This window comes from Equus quagga, chromosome 18 (genome assembly GCF_021613505.1).
Source record: "Equus quagga isolate Etosha38 chromosome 18, UCLA_HA_Equagga_1.0, whole genome shotgun sequence".
In the NCBI taxonomy this organism is placed as follows: domain Eukaryota; kingdom Metazoa; phylum Chordata; class Mammalia; order Perissodactyla; family Equidae; genus Equus; species Equus quagga.
Window position 1 is genome coordinate 50,114,253 of NC_060284.1, and position 21,067 is coordinate 50,135,319.

At 39.0% G+C, this 21,067-nt stretch overlaps 1 protein-coding gene across 6 annotated transcripts in view; it reads left to right on the forward strand.

Annotated features, from left to right (window-relative positions):
• PDE4DIP (phosphodiesterase 4D interacting protein) overlaps positions 1–21,067 on the forward strand; it is a 137,189-nt gene that overhangs the window by 69,579 nt on the left and 46,543 nt on the right. For all 6 annotated transcript variants that reach the window (XM_046645178.1, XM_046645179.1, XM_046645175.1 and 3 more), the window contains 6 exons: positions 3,010–3,101; positions 6,963–7,079; positions 7,389–7,526; positions 8,524–8,636; positions 9,714–9,841; positions 20,220–20,308. In XM_046645178.1, the coding sequence (XP_046501134.1) occupies positions 3,010–3,101; positions 6,963–7,079; positions 7,389–7,526; positions 8,524–8,636; positions 9,714–9,841; positions 20,220–20,308 (677 nt within the window). The remainder of the gene's footprint in view (positions 1–3,009; positions 3,102–6,962; positions 7,080–7,388; positions 7,527–8,523; positions 8,637–9,713; positions 9,842–20,219; positions 20,309–21,067) is intronic.

Consider the following 21,067-nt stretch of genomic DNA (forward strand, 5'->3'; position numbering starts at 1 on the left):
TTAAAAATTACTTATAGATACCATGGCACTTCATTCCTAAATACTTCATTATGTATTTCCTGAGAACAAGGGCATTCTCCTACATAACTACAATATAATTATCACACAGGAAATGTAACCTTAATATAATCCTAGTATCTAATATGCAGTCCGTATTCAGAGTTTCCATTGTCCAAATAATGTTCTCCATTGCTGGGGTTTTTTTTTCCCTTCGTGGATCAAGCATTGTACTTAATTGTCATGTTTCTGTAGTTTCCTTTACTCTGGAACAGTTCTCTAGCCTTTTTTGTCTTTTTTGACATTGGCATTTTTGAAGTCTCTGGGCCAGCTAGTGTCCCTCAGTTTGGCTCTGATTGTTTCCTCCTCGTTAGATTCAAGTTGAATATTTTTGGCAAGAATACTACATGGGCGACGTCTTTCTTGGTGCGTCACATCAGGAGCACGTGATATCAGTCGGTATTATTCTTGGTGATACTAAGTTTAGTCATTTCATTAAGAGTGTATCTTCCAGGTTTCGTCATTGTAAAGGTTTATTTTTCCCTTTGTAATTAATAAGCGATCTGCCCACTAGTACCTTGAGACGTTGACAGTTCTGTTTCCCGAATCATTCACCCAGTGGTTTAGCATCCTTTGAGCCTTGCCTGAACCATTACATTGGTATTTTTAAAAAGTGATTTTCTATTTCTAAAATTTCTTCTTTGTTTATTAGTGTATATTCTTTTATAAAGAAGAGCTGTCCTTCGCCTATCCTCCCTACTCCATTTGTTTGTTTATATCAGTATGGACTAATAGATTCTTTTTTTTAAATCATTTCTTATCTATTTCTGTCATTCCTTTGGATGTGCAGATTATCCCAGATTTGGTCTGTGGGAGCCTCTTCAAGCTGTTTCTCTGTCCTTTTTTTTTAAGATTTTATTTTTCCTTTTTCTCCCCAAAGCCCCCTGGTACATAGTTGTATACTTTAGTTGTGGGTCCCTCTAGTTGTGGCATGTGGGATGCCGCCTCAATGTGGCCCGATGAGTGGTGCCATGTCTGCACCCAGGATCCTAACCAGTGGAACCCTGGGCCGCCGCAGTGGAACACGTGAACTTAACCACTTGGCCATAGGGCCGGCCCCTGTTCCTCTGTCCTTTTGATATTTCCTCACAAGTTTTTGAACATTTCCATACTTTTTGGCACAATAGGATGTTCTGTGATCACATCTTGCTTTCCCTGCCTCAGCCTTGGAATCATACATTACTTCAAGGAGCTCTCTGGTTTTTAGTGGGTAATGGCATCTAGAAGCTAAGATCTGGGCATAATGTGTGTTCATTGCTACAAGAATGTCATTTGCTTCTAGGCCCTTTTAAAAGTGGACAGAGCTAGAGATGTATATATATCTATCTATATATTTGATATATAGAGATGTATATACTTGATGTATATATGTATATATAGATAGATACTGATTCTTCTAATTCCAGTTTAACAATATGAATTCTTTCTTTCCTTTATTTTGTATTTGTATCTGCTTTCTTCCAACATTGAGAACCCTGGTTACCTATGATGTCAATATATTTCAGTATGTTTACACATTTGTACAGTACACAAAAATAGTTTCAGAATCACTACTTGAATACCACTATTGACAATAACTCTCTTAAATGATGTTTGATTTGTTTGTAATTCTTTTTAACCTTAGAATATTTCCCACTGAGGGTGTACAGTTAGAATACTGAGTTCAAAAATTATTTGGATTAGGTGCCGGCCCGATGATATAGTGGTTAAGTTTGTGTGCTCCATTTTGGTGGCCCAGGATGTGCAGGTTGGATCCCGGGCACAGACCTACACACCACTCATCAAGTCATGCTGTGGCAGCGTCCCACATACAAAATAGAGGAAGACTGGAACAGATGTTAGCTCAGGGACAATCGTCCACAAGCAAAAAGAGGAAGATTGGCAGCAGATGTTAGCTCAGAGCCAGCCTTCCTCACCCCCCCAAAAAAAAAATTATTTGGATTAATTTTTTTATTCTGGGTTGTTATATTATCTATTTGCCATATAGATTTGTTTATTTCTGTTTATTTCTTTTATTTATAAACATTTGTTTATGTTATTTATTTATATTGTTATGCTGTTTATGTTTGCCATATGGGTTTATTTATTTTAGGCTTTTTATCCCCCATTATTGTTGAACCAACTTTACCCATTAAAAATAAAACATTGAGGCCAGCTCCGTGACATTGTGGTTAGGTTCAGCACGCTCCGCTTCGGCAGCCCAAGTTCACAGGTTTGGATCCTGGGTGCGAACTTACATGTCTCATCAGCCATGCTGTGGTGGTGTGACCCACAGATGAAGCAGAGGAAGATTCACACAGATGTTAGCTCAGGGTGAATCTTCCTGAGCAAAAAATTAAAATTAAAAAAACCATGAAACATTAACATAGTTCAAAACTCAAATATATAAAAAGATGCACTCAGAAGTCCTATCTACTTTCCTGGCCCGTCTCTCCTGTTTCCACTCATAGCCTGAAGGCAGCCTGTTTTATTTCTGGGTTATTCTTCCTGTGTGTCTTTTTGCAAAAATAAGCAGATCAATCACATGTGTATATGTGATGTGTATGTGTGTGTTCTTATTTTTCCCTTTTCCTAATGTAAAACATACTACGCTAGAGGTATTCTTTTGTACCAGGCTATTTTTACTTAATGATAGATGTTGGAAGACACTCCACATGGGTTTATAAAGAACTTCCTCATTCTTTCCTACAGCTGTATATACATAGCTGTGTGCATATGTGTGTGTGGCTTCATTGTGTGGACATACTGTGGTTTATTCAGTCTTCTTTTTATAGACTTGTCGGTTGATTATAGTATCTAGCTATTACAAATAATGCTGCAAAGAATGAGCTGTGCGTGTATGTTGTTTTTTATTGTTGGAGACTGTCTTCAGAGAAAATTCCTCAGAAATGAGGCAGCAGAGGTGATGATATGTTAACAGTGATTAAAGCTGGCACAACTTTACATTTTTAGGGGACTTGGACACAGTTTCAGGGCTGGAAAAAGAACTGAGTCATGCCAAAGAGGAGCTTGAGCTTATGGCTAAAAAGGAGAGAGAAAGTCGGGTGAGTTTTCTAGTCAAGCCTAATTTCTAAATTTCTATTTTTTTCTGTCAAAGTAGTTTATATTTAAAAGAGCACAATTCTCCAAGTATAATATCTGGGTCCAAATGCCTTTTTTTCCTTTCTGGAGAAAAATAGAAATCATTTCATATACACGTTATCTTATCAAGGTGCTCTTGTTTTTAAAAATGGGGACCATTAAAACTTTTTAGGTGCTGAACCACCACAGTTTTCTCTGCCCGTTTCTAACTGGAATAAAATAATTGTAGAATACTTGTGGAAAAAAACAAAGTACTATATGATTGCTGCTTAGAATTATGACATTAGATCCATGAAATTAGTTTTAGAAAGATGAAATAAGAGAAATTTGAGAGTGATGAATAATGTTTACCGAGTACTTGTCATATGGAATGCATTATTCTGGGTACTTAAATTAGCATGAATACTTACAAATCTAGCCAAAGTAAGTGGTATTGGCCCTATTTATAGATGGACAAGCTGAAACACTGATTTTTTTAACACACGAAGTGGGGAATAGTCGTATTACTAAAAGTTATCAAAGCTAAGGCTTAAACTCAAGTCTTTTGTGACTCTAATACCTCCTAAGAGGCCACTTCCTGGAGAAGGTCATTTCCCACCTTATGCTCGATGTCGAGCAATAGAGCTTTCATTAATGTTCTTAGAAGAGGCCTCTCAGCCTTACAGAATCCCTACCCCCTTCTGCCTCCCTATACAGCTAGTTGTATGTCAAACTATGATGAGGAAGAAATATTGGGGCCACAGTGTAGAGTTACAGAGTAAAACTAAAAGCCTTTGTGTTTCCATGGCATCTGTTTTAGAAGATCAGTCAGTGTCCTGGGCCCCTGAATTAAGTTGGCTCTCTAGTCTAGTAGCACCTCAGTTTTGTTCCACTTCTTTACCATAGTTAAATCTATAGTATAAAACCTGTGTTCATATTTGTGATGAAATTGTCTTATTGTACCTCTGAACTTCTCTTTTCATTACCATGTTTCTCCTTATAAACAGACTCTTGTTATATGACTCAAGTTTTGAGGATTTGAAATTGTGTGGCATTTTTAAAATACCCGTTTTAATAATCCCCTAGTTCCCTTCCCTTTTGTTGATTCTACCTAGCCATTATCTGATTATTAATGTTAGACATTTTAGTTTCTACATGCTGTTCCTGTTTTTCTCATAGATACTCAATTCAGAGTAATGTTACTTTTTGGTTCTGTCCTGTTTTTAGGATCATAAAATTATAATGACTATAAATGGATATTTTGAGTGAGTTATATTTAGCTTTATTGCTTACTTTCGTGTGTCCTTCATCAACTACCAACTTCTCAGTTCAATGCCATGTGTATTCATTATCATATATTTACCAAAAGTCATTTCGATTTTTGCAAATTTTTAAACATTCTCCCTACTGTCTTGAGATAATGGTAGTAATTGTAGTGATAATTATCATTCATTGATTGCTTGCCATGTGCCAGGCACTTTAAATACATTTTCCGTATTCTCACAAAGCCCTGAAAAGTGGGTATTCCCATTTTACAATTGAGGAAACTGAAGCTCAGTTTAGATGCCTTGTCAGGGAGATTATGCCAAGATTATGTCTGACTGAAGACCTTTATTATGCTGCAGTAATGTTTTCTTCCTCATGTTTTCATTTTTCTTCAGTGGAGCAAATACCTGGGTATATAATAATAGAGGTCTCGGCAGAGGGCCTAATAAATAACACCCTTTTCTCTATACACAAGTTCTGAACAAACTGAGAAATAAAATGAAGTAGTGGCAGGTAGTTTGGCACTTTATCAACTGTGTTACTGATAAAGGCTTCGGTAGAGAACTTAATGCAAGAGCCAAGTGGGCATGCTAGCCGAGCCGCAGAATTAGGTAGACTTGTCTATGCAGTCACAGGCAACAGTGGGCCTAGGCAGACTGCTCTACATGGTGGGGAAGAGCCTGCGTTAGAGAAGCAGTGGCAAAAACAGGCCTCCTTCAGGCAGCCGTCTCCCCAGGAGAGGAAAGGTAGGACTAAGTCAAGCATGCCTGGTGTGTTCTTCCCCTGTGTACCATTAAGATGAGTTCCTCGGCTTGCCTGAGGCTGAGTGAGTAAGGGGGCAGAGAGAGGGCAGGAATTACACTGACTGAGTTCCTTCACATGGAAGGCAGTGTGAGGAAAAGCATTTCCTCCTAACAGACCACAGTAGCCCAGAGCCATCAAATAGCTTGGTGTAGTTATAAGTCAGGAAGCTACACAGTGATGCTCTAAGCGTTGATGGAAGTAGAAGATATACAAGTAAAATTTTTATTGCTTATCGCTTACATTTTATATATTTAAGAAAGAGGTGCTCCTTCCTTTAGGAAGCTTGGTTACACCTTAAACTAGCTGTGTGCCATCTGTCTTCACTTGTCACACCTATTTTTTAAAACTATCTCAAAATATTTCCTTAAAATGTTTGCTTACAAATAATTTGCCATTACCATAAAGAATATATAAATGTGTGGTGACTACAGGAAGGACATTATAGGATAGTGGCTCCGAGTCTGCTTTCTTGAGTTTACATTCTAGATCTACTAGTTCCTGGCTCTGTGGTTTGGAACAAGTTTCTTAACTTCTTGCGGCCCCAGTCTTCTCATCTGTAAATTGAAGAGTAGACGAGTAGTTATCCTATAGGCTCATTTTGAGGGTTCACTCATTCATTCATTCATCAACTGTATGGTACCTTTTCTAAGCCAGGGCTAGTGCTGGGGATGAGGCAGTGAACAAAATCAACGAGATTCCTGACCCTATGTAATTAATTTCTACTGAGGAGATACAGACACTAAACAAATAAATAATACAATTATAGATTATAAGTGATATGAGGGAATAGTAGAAAGTAACATGGATGAGGACCACTTTAGATAGAGTGGCTGAAGAAGGTTTCTCTGAGCAGATGACATGCAAGCTGGGGCCCAAGGATGAGAAAGAGACAGTTCTGGGGAAGATATTTCAGGCTGAGGGAATAGTAGGTGCAAAGGCCCTGAGTCAAGAGAAAGTCTGGTATTCCTAGAACAGAAGAAGTCGAGTGTGCTTAGGGAATCATGAGTGAGGAGTAAGATGGTAGGCATTGAAGTTGAAGTAGGTGGGAGCCAGGTTACTAGGTTTGTTAAAAGGCTTAAATATATCCAAAGCTTTTATTACAGTGCCTGGACATAGTAAGCACCTAGTAAATGTTAATAGCTATGGTTATGATCATGATTATTAGTGAACTTTTGTCACGATGAAATATTTGGCTGTCATTTTCTGGTGAGGAGAGATGGGTGATGCAACACGGGAAGTTTAGGGCATACCGTGTGAACTTTTTGTTGGGCTTCTTCGTAGGAGGTGGCGTGTGTTCTTCCATTAGGAGGCATGTAGTGTTTGGTGATCTCTTGTGATGGTAGCAGCTATTGGTGCTTGATGTCTATAGCCATTAACTCATTAAGGGTTGCAAGATGGAGATACTTTGTCATTTTTTCTTCCGTTAGTTGAAATACTTATATAAAGAAAAACTTCATCTATTCTTGCATCTGAAAATGTGACCAATTTTTTAAGTATTATAATAAATTCATTAGTTAAACAGATTTGGTGTTTTATAGTGCTAACTAAAGTGGAGGACATTATTAAAATCACTATTACAGCTTCCCATAAAATATCCTTTCTTCCATGCTGCATCCTGATCAGATCCAGCAGAGCACTACTATTGACTACTTTTTACTTATATTACTGGCTGATAGTGATACGATATGGAAAAACATTTGCTCAGTGTTAAAATATAAGTGTGACAAATACTGTTTTCTCTGTCCAACTAACTTCAGGATTTCTTCTGTCCACAGGTGGAACTTTCTGCTCTACAGTCCATGATGGCTGTGCAAGAGGAAGAGCTGCAGGTGCAGGCTGCGGATATGGAGTCTCTGACCCGGAACATGCAGATTAAAGAAGACCTCATAAAGGTCTTTCACAGCTTTTGAAAGACCATTGGAAATAATTACAGCTCATAATACCCGTAGGGCATCTTCAAACAACATTTGGATATGTTGAGCCCCCGGCCCGTGCTTATTTCCTTGATGCACTCTTAGTTTGAGTCTCTTAATATTATCATATTCTCTTTGACTTGTATCAGAGTTGCTAAGATTTCATGAAGAATATATGGCTTATCAACATCCCACTTGAAAGTATAGCAGACTATCTTAGGAGCATTTGCTCCTTTGTTCCTCTACTGAATAGTGTTTTTATTACTATTCTTGTTTTTTGACTTCTAGGACCTTCAAATGCAACTGGTTGATCCTGAAGACATACCAGCTATGGAACGCCTGACCCAAGAAGTCTTACTTCTTCGGGAAAAAGTTGCTTCAGTAGAATCACAGGGTCAAGAAGCTTCAGGAAACCGAAGACAGCAAGTAAGTTATTGGAATACAAACCTTACTTTTACCGTGGAAAAAACAATGAGAAAGCTGTCAATCTCAATTACTTATAAAGAGGTCCGTTGATAGAGTTTCGTAGAGAATCTGTGCTCTAAGGTCTCCTGCCTTGGTCAGTGGCAGGCACAGATGCTCCTTTCTTACAGTGGCAATTATGAAAGGAGCAGGAGTTCTTTTTGGACACACACTGTTATCCCTGACTCATACATAAGTCACCTCTCTCCCAGCTGAATCCCTCTCATCTACCTGCATTTAACCATGTTCACACCTCTCCCAGCTTAAGATAAAGAACTCTGCCTCTGCCACAAATTCATTTGTAGCTCCTACCCCTGCCCTAGCTCTAACTTTTCTTCAAGTGCCAAACTTTTCAAGACCTTCTTGCCTCTACTCCCTGTCTCCATCATCATCTCTCTTACCAACTTTTCATCTCTCTCCAGTCTGGCTTTTAACTCTCCCAGTGCCCTTAACTAGATCTCTGCTGGTTATACTACACTGTCATAGCTCTTCTTTATAGCACCTGTCAGAGCTCACAGTGACTCATGTCTGTGATTGATGACTGTCTTTTCCCTTGCCTAGCTTATCACTAGAACAGAGCCTAGCACATAGAAGCCACTCAGTAAGTACTGACTGAATGAAGCACACTAATAAGCCCTGGTGTATGTTGCCTTCTTGCCCTTCCTCTCTTTCTTTTCCACTCCTTTCTCTTAGACTTTTTCCTGTGCTTCTCTCTTCTCTCTCCTTTTTCTTCTTCTTGCTTCCATGTTTGAATTCTGCCTTATAGAGTTTTAAAGATAAGAAAAAGGTAATAGATATGACATTGATTTGAAAACTAAAATACTACAGAAAGCTTAAGTAAGAAGATAGCTTTTTTAGTCATAATACATGCTAATGCGTTCTTTTGCTCTCATTCTTAGGATTAACTGGCTTCGTGTGTCATGTCTCCATATGCATATTGCTTCTCTTCTTCTTTCCTCAGTTGCTGCTGATGCTAGAAGGACTGGTGGATGAACGGAGTCGGCTCAATGAGGCATTACAAGCAGAGAGACAGCTCTATAGCAGTCTGGTGAAGTTCCATGCCCATCCAGAGAGGTAAGAGACAGACCACACTGTTTTTCTTTTTATTCCTCATTAAGTGCAGGTGCTTACAGTATTGAAGAGAGGAGAAAAAGAAAACAGAGACAATTACAGGAACTATCCAGTTTGTCATTTGTTGTGTGGATTGCTCTGAGCCTGAGTATCTAATCTAGTTCTTTAGTCAGAAGTAGTACCTATTTCATACAACTATTCCAAAGATCAAATGAGAACACTTGTCAGGTATCTAAAATAATGCCTTGCATATAGTAAGCACTCCTCTTGTTGCTGGAGGAAGATTGTTGCTGAGCTAACATCTGTGCCAATCTTCCTCTATTTTATGTGGGATGCCACCACAGCATGACTTGATGAGTGGTGCTAGGTCCACGCCTGGGAACTGAACCTGCAAAACCCAGGCTGTCAAAGCAGAGCTCACGAACTTAACCACTACGCCCCTGGGCCAACCCCTCTTTTTCCTAATTTTTATTCTTTTATTATTCAGTTTCTTCTAGTTTATTGTTGGGTTTATAATTTTTTTTTATTTCTACTTCAAGAAAATGAAGGCAGAGGAAAGGTACAATAGGACCACTTGATTGTGTTACTTTTTTAAAAATCTCTGCATCTTTAGTCTCTGTGAACCAGATTCGTTTTCAGAGCACTGTCAAGTTTGGTTAATGAATAAGAGAACAGATATCTTCAATTTCAGTCCTACTTGGCTCAATATTGCCTCAGTTTGCATTTAATTTTTTCTGGGTTTTGGTTTTTCAGAAACTAATGCTTTTGGTCAAATAATGAAATTTCTCTTACATGGGCCATAGGAGTATGAGATAAATCTTAGGAACATAATTTTATGTGAGATTGGCCAGGAATCTAGGATAAAGGGACAAGCTTTAAAGAAAGGAGCAGGCCTTGCTAATCTACCAGCAGTGAACACAAGTGCTACAACAAAGACTGCATTCATTTATTGTGTCCGGAGAACAATTACTTTAGAAAGTCCGTGGCTCAGAGTGGCATTGATGGCTCTTTGGATACCTCTGTGGACTCATTACAGTTGATGGCTAATCCATTTTCCTTCCGTGTGGCATGTTTAATCAGCTCTGAGAGAGACCGAACTCTGCAGGTGGAACTGGAAGGGGCCCAGGTGTTACGCGGTCGGCTAGAAGAAGTTCTTGGAAGAAGCCTGGAGCGCTTAAGCAGGCTGGAGACCCTGGCTGCCATTGGAGGTGGGGAACTGGAAAGTGTGCGAGTTCTTCACAAGCATGCCTTCTGAGCACTGGCGGGTCAGACTGCAGCCCAGGATGGAAAACCTTGTTTGCACTAACCAGAAAGAGCCTTGTCTGACTTTGGCAGAATTGAGTGGTGATTTACTAATGATAGAACTGGTACAAGTAGCATCAACTGCAAAATGAAACTCACATTAGTCTACCTGTATTTTGCTGTACATATCTATCTCTAAGTTGAGTGTTGGAGGTTACAAAGTGTATTTGCTCATTTTAAATCATTCCGTTTTAGTTGTCCCACCCATATTCATTCTTTTCCCTAGCACCTCCTTCTTATTCCCTCATCCCCTCAATGGGCCAATAAAGTTTCTTCCTCCCCAACTTCACCATCCATTTCATATGCTCCATATCATGTCATAAATGCATGCGTGTGTATTATTTGTGCCATTCAATCAACTCCTGCTCTTTGAGTGAGAGCAATTTTTTAATCAAATTAAAAGTTTCAAGATGAGAGAGAGATTGAAAGTCTATAAGAATGACTTTGCAAAAGTGGTATAATCCTTTTCAGAAGGTGATCAAAACCAAGTCTTGCAATAGTAGACTCTGAGTATTAGGAGGGTCAAGTTAAAGAGTGGAGGCAAAGACTGTTAAAAGTGTTTATGGTAAACCTTTACCTCTAATATTGTTTCAGAGTTGATTATTGAATGACAGTAAAGTTAGATTAGGTGCAGATTAAATTCCATTAAACATTTTTTGTTTAAACCAAGAATGTGCTGTTTAGTCAGAACGTGACTTTAAGAAAGCTCCCAAGTCTTCCAGAGTCAAAATTCACGATGTAAAAAGATAATTTCAACTGTAATGTCCCACTTTAAATTCAGTATTTCACCAAATAACTCCTTATAGCCAGAGGAGAATATTGCTCATATACTTCCATTTAGTGGTGGCACTAGATGGAGTCCTGTGTTTTTCACTTTTTAGTGCTTTTACATTTCTCCATATTAAAATAAGTAATAAGCTTCAGCTTTGAGGTGTTTAAATAGTTTGTAAAGAAATGTCACAGATCTGTACTCATAGGTTTTGGTCATTGTCTCTGTGCTTTCTTATGGCAACATGACAGGTGTAAAGAAAAGGGCACTGGAGATTGTATTTCTGGTATCTTAAATATCAAGAGTATAAAAAGTAACCAAGATTACTTTGGAGTGTTGTGGATTCAACACTATTAGGTTTCTTACTTCTACTGGATATAAGTTTCCTAGATTAGAAGCTGAGATTTCAGTTTTTAAATATGGAATTTGGTAAACAAGGATTGAGGCTTTGTAGCATCATAGATGTAACGTAGTACCCTTTCTAAACGGCAGAGCACAATGATTTTTCTGTTTCCCATCCATTTTTTACATGGCACTTTTATTTCTTTCACATTCCTGTGTTGACATGGCTTGCCTTACATTCTAAATTCCATCCAAGTTTCTGTAACCTTAGCCATGCCTGTAGCAGATAGAGCATCAGTCAAACTGAAGAAGAAAATGTTCTACTGGAGAAACACCGTGGAAATTTCTGATTACTTTGCAAAGGATTGATAGCCAGAAGCCTTCCTCTTAATGGAAATGCTTTCCTGTTTCAATGGCCCTTGAGAGGGAAAAAGAGTCATTTAAGGGAGGAGATAAGAAGTGTAAGCAGAGCCCATCCTCTTTTTTTAGTCTTCCAATCTTTAGAGACTCTTTCCTGCACAAAGCTTTTTGTAACTTTCTAGAAGTGAGGTGGAGGGGTAATCCAGGTGTAGAAATGACAACCCACCAAAGACTAGTCTGTCATGTCATTACAAGCCATTTTGGAAATGTCTTCCCTTACTAGACCAAGGAAGCTTTCTCTAAGTGTCCTCTTAAGATTTCAACCATGGATGATTCTTGGATTCTGATGGTTCACAGTGATTGCAATGATTTATGTTAAGTACCACTTCTGATTCTAACAACCTCCAACAAGAGTAGGAATTTCCTTTGGTAACTTGAACTGTTACTAAGTGTTAGAAATATTAAGGTAGTTGGATGAATAATGAGAAACTCAACTTCCTATTGAAAAATTATCAAAAGAGATTAGGGAAAAAAGTAAGATAATTCTGGTCCTGATTTGGATCCTGAGAAGACAGACTAACTTGTGCTATAGTTACTTATCTTTGATATTGGTCTTTGGGAAGTATTTTAGAAAATTAAGTGATATAGTGGCAAAGGATAAATTGAGTTCGATTTTGATACCATAGATTTGACTAAAATTTGGTACTAACTTTCTGGTCTTGATAGCTGGAATGAGGCTTGCAAACAGTGCTACCTGGAGAGAATTTGCTGGTCTAAAAATTTTGTGTGATAATTTTGCATCTTATTAGAGAATACAAGTCTGATGAATTTTGTTCTCTAACCCACAGATAGATGATGCTGTGATTGGCCACATCATTCATGTAATCATATTTAACATGATATAATATGATTCCATTTTCTCTTCAGGAGCACAGACCGTTTCTCTTACTAGATTATTTTACCTTTGTCAGGCATTTTTAAACAATACAGTAATTTTAGATAAAGCATCATGTGGTAATAGAACCTTGTGCTTGAATAAAAAATCATGAAAGAAGATGAATAAATGAAATTCTCAGGCCGTGCTAAATTGCAAGCATAAACAAATTGAGAAAAACCCATATTGATAGATTTGGTTTTTCTCATGTTTCCTTTTTGAATAATAGCAAATGTACCTAGTAATGGTTTTAAGAGTTGAGGGTAGATGAAGTCTATAGTTTTTAGAACTACGGAGTTGAAAAGGATCTGCAAGAGGATTTATTTAATGAGTGAAATGTAAATCCTTTTGACAGATGTTTCCACTAAACTCTTTTCTGTTGCAGGGTTAAACTGTATTATTGAAGTCTGATGATTGTTAGGGCCTAGTATAATTCAGCATTTTTCTGGTGTTCTCTTTTTAGCTCTTTAGCCAAGTGATAACTTTTTTGAAAAGGTGTGATTGGGCTATTTTAGTATTGTCAACCTTTTACATTGATAGAATGTGCTCTCATCCCTAGCCCTTTCCACACCCACTTCTCTTCATTCAGTTGTGGACAGCAGCAATATTTTGGTACCTCTACTTTCTTTTTCATGTTTTTAAAAGATTTTAAAAGATTTGTCAACATCATTGTATATACAGTCATGTGTCACTTAACGACGGGGATGCATTCTGAGAAATGCATCGTTAGGTAATTTCATCATTGTGCAAACATCATAGAGTGTACTTCCACAAACCTAGATGGTGTAGTCTACTGCACACCTTGGCTGTATGGTAACTTATGGGACCACTGCCGTATATGCAGCCCATTGTTGACCAAAATGTTGTTATGCAGCACATGACTGTAGTAAGAGATTAGTAAAGATCAGGAAAATCTTGATCTGTATAGGATATTAGATCCTAGCCACAAGAAGTTTCTTTAGAAGGTTCTTCTGTATATTTTACTTGCACAGTTTATACGTAAGTGACATCTGTAGCAGATATACATAAAAGACCTATCACTATTATGTTGTTTATACTCCTAATTTAATATCTGGTCCTGAGAAGTTTGGCTCATAGCTTCAGAACAGCTCAAGAAAACTGATTTCAGTTCTCTCTGCTTCAGTCTTCCAGTTGGATCTAGAGTCCTCTGATTAGGGAAAGAAGGAGCAGATTGATTACACCAAAAATTACTCCTTTCTTTGAGGAGTAAAGGTTGACTGACCCACCTAACGTCACTTCCCTTTGGACGATAAACCTTAGCGGGAACAAAAATTTACTACCTTTGCTTTCCTTGAGCTAGTATTAGAAAACTCTAGTTCCTGTTCTTAGGGTAAAGTCATTTTTTCTGATTTTATGGTCTTTTCATATGAAAAGTCACAGAATCTTCACATTTGACATCCCTGAAAAACTTAAGTTGCCTCTTCAACTAGGGCCTCAGTGGTAATTCTACAGGTCTGCAGCCAGTGTCGTGCAGGGAACTGTGACAAACCTCCTGTGAAGTTAGGAAGAAGTAATAACCCACACACTTAAAGTCCATTTTGAATCTTGCCTTGAAGAAACTGTACTAGAGGCAGAATAAATGAGATTAGCTTTCTTCTTCAGATACTAACTTCTGTGAAACGCAAGCATATAGAGTATTGTCTGTCATTTCTCTTAGGGTTAAAGCTCAGAGAGCTTTTCCTCTCCCTTTGATAGTATAGAACCATTTGTACTGTGGAAAGAATAGCTAGGGATATGGAACTCATAAGACAACCAATAATAAAAAACAGGAATGAGTCAATGGGACAATACATCAGAGTGATTTCTGTGGGGTGTAATTTCTGAGTCTTAATGCATTTTGGAATATGGATTTAAGCCACACTCTCACTAGGCTTTTGGAGTAATAACTTTGTTGAACCATTTTATTATGATTACAATACAAGGATGTCACTTTTAAGTAGTCAGTATTGACAAAAGGTAAGTTCTCAGCTTCTTTCTGTATAATCCCCTGAGCCAGGATGAGTTTCCTAAATAAAAAGTTAGTGTTGTAATTTGCTTCCAACAAAGAATGGAAAGTGGGAGGGAAACACAACACTGTAGAGATGGCAATACTAACTTTACCGGATTTCAAATAAGGGTGATTAAACTTGTAAAGTGATGTATTAATTCTTTTTGCTTTGCTTTCCCTTTTTGTTGTTTAAAGTCAAATTCCAGAAATAAAAATCTTTATCATACTGTTTTCCTCTTGCTAAAGCTGGAAGGATAAAATAGAAAGTTCAGCAATGTCAGAAAATATTTGATCTAAAAAAATATGAAGAGTAGGGGTGTTAAGTGCATGAACCAAATCAGCTTCCTGTTCCTCTTAAGAACTCATAATTGTCTAGCAAATGCATGTAGGTTTGCATTCAGTATATAACCCGGGTGTGCAGGACTTCCTTTTGCCATCAGAATCATTGCTCTAAAATACCGACCTCTCTCTCAATCTGTAAAGCATGTGTATATACAAGTATGTTTTATAAATCATGAATTTGTCTTTTTCCATGAAATATTATCAGTTTGATAATAAAAGCAGCTTTACTTTTTATCACTTAAAATTTGATCCTAGGGCTTTTGAGAAAAATTAAAGTGATTCATAACAATTTAAATGAAGAAGGAAGTGGCATGTTAAATGACCCACTCACTTGGCATTAGATTATTTCCGGGACTATTTCCCCACCAAAATAAGCTGTATATTTTCCTCTGGAATTTCCTTTCTTCATGGCGCTGTGCTGTGTTGAACTGTGTTAACATTTGTGCTGGAATGGAGAGTGTACTTTTTTTATATATAAGTTTTAGAATTTCAGCTACATTAGTTGAGACACAAAAAATTGTTACTGATCCAATAAAAGTATCAAAGGCCAAACAGTAACTATTTGGTTTCATTCTTAAAAGATTTATGAGAGAAAAAGTAGAGAAAGCTCATATCTTTTCTTGTTTCCCTTATAGGAGAATCAGTCTATTGATCATTATACTAAAATTCCAAGTCAAAGTAAGGCTCTGGAGTGGGTGAATGCCGTTGTATTATTTAATTAAAGGAAGGAAGAGGAAGAAACCTGAATTTTCCTGCTCTCAAGGAAGTGAGACTAAAGAAACAGCATTATATTTCCCCTAAAAATGTGCAATGGACTACTTTACCTTAAAAACCCTTTCTTGCACTCCTTTCTGAAGGAGAGCAGTGGAAAGCAGGATGGAAATGTGAGGAGCCAGTTGTTATGGTGTGTGGTGCTATCCCTGTAAATGTTCCTGGAAAGGCTTGCTTCTTGTGTCCTCTGAAGAAAGAAAAAGGCCATGAGCAGGAACAATTCCTTGACGTTACAGAATGTTAAGTCACTGAAGACAGTTGCTTTCTGAAACAAGTCCAAGCTGGAAGGCTAATTAAGAGATGTTGCAATTTAAAGACAAAGATACACCATAAGGGGGCTTGGCCACAGACAGCAGTTTTCTTTTCTAGTTACTTCTGTTCCAAGATCAGGATCTGTCTAGTTAAAGAATTTTTTTTCTTGGTAGAAGCTATGGAGGACTATATTAAATCTTAAAGTTTTCTTATGGTCCAGAAGGAAGTGGATGCAGGTGAAATTGCAGAGTTTGACGGGAGACCTTTTTTCTTGGATTCTCTCCTATAGCATCATCATATTTAAGTCAGCAGTAGTTGGTTCATGCTGTGACCATGTGCTGAGCCCATGGCAGAGTGCCCAGGAGTAAGAGTGAGATGGGCCCAGAGGACCTGGCGCGAGACCCTGGCGCTGAGGGAAAGAACAGCTGGGCACTTGGCGCTGCAAACTTATTCATGCTGTAAAGTTTTAGCTCTTTGAATCCCCTTTTCAAAATTAGTCAAACATGACTCCTTCTGTGTTCTGAGTAACTATATGTGAGAATACTCCCCCTTTTCTGTTGGTCGCATATAAAGGGCTTAAAGGGGAGATAATGACTATAGAGTAGAATTTGGGGAAAATGGTCTTGGGCCCATTACTGAGGAATTAAAATAACACTTCATGCCTTTCCCTCTAAGGCTTATTCATGTGTGATGGAGTTTTAAGGCAGGTATAATTTAATGATGATGAACCCTGTGTAAAGCACCTATTCAAGAGTTCATCCTACTTTACTGACAGCTCTGTCTTCTTTCAACTGTCCTGTGAAGCAGAGAGAACAAAGAGTATTATTTCACGCCTCCCTTTGGGGGAAAGATATTCAGGAGTGAAGAAGTGCAGATAGACTCAATCAAGATCATCCAGTTAATAGCATTAATTTCCATGGCCGCCTTTTTCAACCCTCAACTTTTCAGTCCAAAGATCAACAACGATAATGAAGTTTACCAACAACACTAATAAAACAATAATATTGTTTAAGGGCAATATTTATTGAGTACACACTGTATACCAAGCACTGTTCTAAGCACTTCAAAAGCACTTCAAAAGCAGCAAACCCTTGAAAGTTCACAACTGTGCAGGATGGAGAGCATCATTAACCCTAATTGATAAGTGAGGGACCTGAGTTAGGGAAAGGTCGTAACTTGCCTAAAGTCACATAACTAGTGACAGAGCAGAAATCTAACCTCGACAATCTGGCTCCAGAGTCCGTGTTCTTAATAACTATGCCATCCTCAATTTAAAAGAAAAGTATGAATTTTTACCTCAGTGATAAAAAGAATATCTTATATTTGCATAAAGCTTAAATTTTCACCCAAGGGTTTTGTAGTAGTATAGGTTAGGAGTTTGTTTCATTTCTGTGTACTTTATAGAGTCAGATAGTTGGTAGAAAATAATTTTCTAAATCTAAAAAAGGTTTTGGTACCACGTCCATCATGTGTGGTTTAGAGCGTAGAAACTTGCAAGAACCACAACTTGAGAACTATCATCAAAGCCTCAGATAAGGTTTTAATAAAATTTCGTCTAGCATGTAAAACTTAACCCTGGAGATAAAACCTGGAGAAGCAAGTTAAATTTGAATAAACATATTCCTAGCTTTCAGAGATTTTAAAGATAGCAGACTTATTTCATATTTATCAAAAATAAGCCTTAGATTCATCAATATATAGTACCTTTAATTTAAATTAGAAAGTTAAAGTATTCCAAGTTAGTTCTGAAGGTAGGGTTTTGTTGCCTTGTAAAAGCTTAGAAAGGTTATTCCCCACAAAAGAGTTCTTTTATTGTCATTTATAAAACAAACAGAAATGATAACAGAAAGAGGGATGTCTAATGTAAATTTATATAATAGGACCTTGTGTGGGGTAACTTATTCACTCCAGTGTTTTCTATAAAATTTTCTCAACTTATTTTCCCTCTCAAACACATACAAAGAAGCTTTCAGCATCCTAATTAAAATTTGTGAAAGGCTGAGCAACTCTTAAAACTGCCCTGAAGGAAGTATGGTAGACTGTAAGCTACCTGAAAATATAAATAAGGAAAGCAAACCTCCTATGTAGTAGAGTGTCAGGATGAAATGGGCATTCTTGCTTGATCTCCATTTAACTGCTGATGAAGTCAAAACCATGGTATTCTGCCCCCGAGTGAATAAAGAGAGAGCATTATCTAGAAATGCAAATGTGGCATCAGAAAGGCTGACAAAGGTAAGTAAAGGGTAGAAAATTAGACAAAAGCCTTCAAGACCAGTGACATCACCCTTTTTAATCCCCACTTACCCTACTCCTGGAACCTAGTACAGGAACCACCTTGGGATGTGGGCCCAGCAAGGCTACTCAGCCCGCCAAGAATGGCATAGGCATGAGGGTCCTAACCTGAGAGCTGAGCTTTCTTCAACCACAGGGTCATTCTCTAGCTCAACACTCAGAGGGGAAACAATGTGAAAAGTATGTTTTCTCAATCCGTCACTGAGTGGGGCAATTTGTTTTCTTTGTAGGGGAAAAAAAAGATTATGATCTTTACTGTTGTACAGGAAAAGATTTTCCAAAGTAGGCATACTATATGATATGGTTGTCCTCAACTGAGTTCGCATCCTGAGTTCAGTGAGCTTCTACAGCAGCCAAAGCTTAGGGAGTGTGTTCCTTCACCTCTACACAGCCAGGATCCCGAATGAGATGGTTCTGGGGCTGGTTTGGAAGAGTATTGGAAATCCCTTTCGTACACTGTCTGCCATAGGTTTGTAAAGGTTCTGAGTGGTAGAGGTGCCTCCTTGTGAGTAGGGCTTTCATTGAACAAGGTACTGCCTCAGTCCAAAGTTAACACAACACTCATGGTGAAGATCAGGGAATGAATCATAAGATTAAGCTGTTAGGACAACATACTTACTACCTTTTAGTACCTTAATGACTTTGGCCTGGGCCATTGCAGGTACTCTGGCATGAACTTGCAGATGCCAAGAGATTGAATGTAGGTGTGAATTGCCCTTGTTCACCTTATCTGCAGAAGGTAGCAAATGCTCCTTATTCACGCAGAGCCTTTCCTCCATGGATGTCTGAGCTCAGTAGCAGGATCTTTGGCCTTAGAGGAAGAAACAAAGATAAAGATCTGATTTATCACAGAAGGAACAGTGAGTTGCCTCTGTCTGAAAGTCCAGAGACTTGACTTCTCAGCACAGCTCTTGTCAGGACTAACTGTGTAACCTTGGACAAGCTACCTAATCTCTGAGGTCCTGGTTACTCAGTGGCCAGAAGAGGACTTTTAACAGTTTGGTTACTGAGGCCGGGGTCAGAACTAGATCTCAAGACCCAGGGAGCGTCATGGTAGATTTTCTTTGGTGTTCAAATGAATTAACCACTATACATTTTTACACTTTCAGAAGAAGGAAGTAATGTGGGCCACAGGTCTTAATCTAAGATTGGATGGACAGTCGTTTATTTTACCAGATGTGGAGAGGGAGAAATGCCCTAGATTTGTTCTGTCCAATATGGGAGCTACTAGCCACATGTGGTTATTTGAATTTAAATTTAAATTAAATAAAAAATTCAGTTCCTTAGTCATGCTAACCATATTTCAAGTGCTCAGTAGCCACATGTGACTGCTATCTGCTGCATTGGGCAGCACAGGCATAGAATTGCAGAAAGTTCTGTTGGTCAGCACTGCCTTAGACGTTTGCCCAGACCACAAACTGCAGCTACTTGTCCCTTAGTGCAGGGTGTAGATGTTTGTGCCCTAGAGTCACTGTATCCGTCTTTGGGGAATGAAAGAATTGATTAAATCTCATTTGGACACAGCAGTATAAGGAACAGCCCAGGCGGAAGATGCTGCACTGAGCAAGAGTTTGAGAGAGATGGGGAGGAGGGGAGGTTAGAGAAAGGAATTAGGAAACAGCTGAACCATTCTGTGTGTTGGGTCTTGACTAGACCTGAGCTTCTGTAGAACACAGTGCCCCTAGAGGAGGGTTCCTCAGAGAGATTGTCACCCCATGCACAAACGATCCCAACAACGGAAAAGTGTGAGAGGAGCTGGGCTTCCCTAATCCTCAGAAAATCGGGGACCCTCTCAGCACTCAGTGGTGGGAAAAACATTAGTCACGTTGGGCCCATGTTACAGAAGAGAGAGTTGTTACACAACCAGTCAGTTGGCAGGACAGGGAATAATTCAGGCTTCCTGGAAATCGGTGAGAGGGGTAACCACTCTACCCAACATCAGCTCCTCAGGTACAGGTCTGTGCAGTCAAAGGAAGCTTATGTTTTGAGACTGAAGCTTGAGTGTTTGAAAGAAAATATCAGTGATACAGCAAGAAGGCTTTTCTACAGGTTTGGCACATTGATTCTGCCTTCTCTGTTGGCCCTGCTGGCTAAGGGGCTGTGCGTATGGGGAAAGGAAGAAATCAGAGGTGGATGGCAAAAAGTGTAATTTTAGCTGCTGTCTGGACGCCATCTGTGAAGGGAGTCACCTTTCTCTTCTGGACTTACTTCTAGGTGCATCTACAGGGGACGACACCGAAGATGCGAGCACTGAGTTCACTGACAGTATTGAGGAGGAGGCTGCACACAATAGCCACCAGCAAGTAAGTCTGAGTCAGGTTCTGGGTCCCAGGTTGGAAAGCTGATAGCCCTTTGGGGTGTGTGGTCTCCTGCAGCCCTTGCGGACCTAGAGTGAGAAGCTATCTTTTTTACAAACCACTTCCCAGTCGTCTTCTTGCCCTCCTTGAGTTTCCTGGCCACCTTGTCAACCCCTATCCTCACTCCGTTTTTCTCTCCAATCTACCCTTTTGTTTTTACTATCTCTTATTCCTGCTCCCTGCCCCCTCCTGCCCACTTTTGCCCCTGTGTACCGTCTATAGCTATAGCTTCAGAAGAATTTTTACTTACAAGATCATGGACATTTCCTCTCTTGGGCTTTTGTAACTGAAACACACCACAGAAGACAGGGAGTCCTCGAAGGGCTGCTTGGGGAAGTGACAGGCCTAGCCTGCTTCAGGAGAGTGCTCTCTGAGAAACTACAAGAGGATCAGAATGCTTCAAAAGCAGGGATCATTCTTGGTGAAATTTTATTATACAAAGGAGAACTTTGTTGGGCAACCTGATAAACCACCCACGTTGTGACACATCAAGGTCCGGCAGATGACTCTTTAAGAGCAAGCCCTCAGAACTTGATATTCAAGGCTGAAACACTGTACCCACCAACCAGCAGTGAAGTTGTAACCAGTCTGTTCTCAAGCTCAAGAGTTAAATATCCTGGACCTCAGACATTAAGTCACTGATAGTGATTCCATAGCACTCACTGGTACCCCTATGTGCCTCCACCTTGCCCAGGGACATTTGCC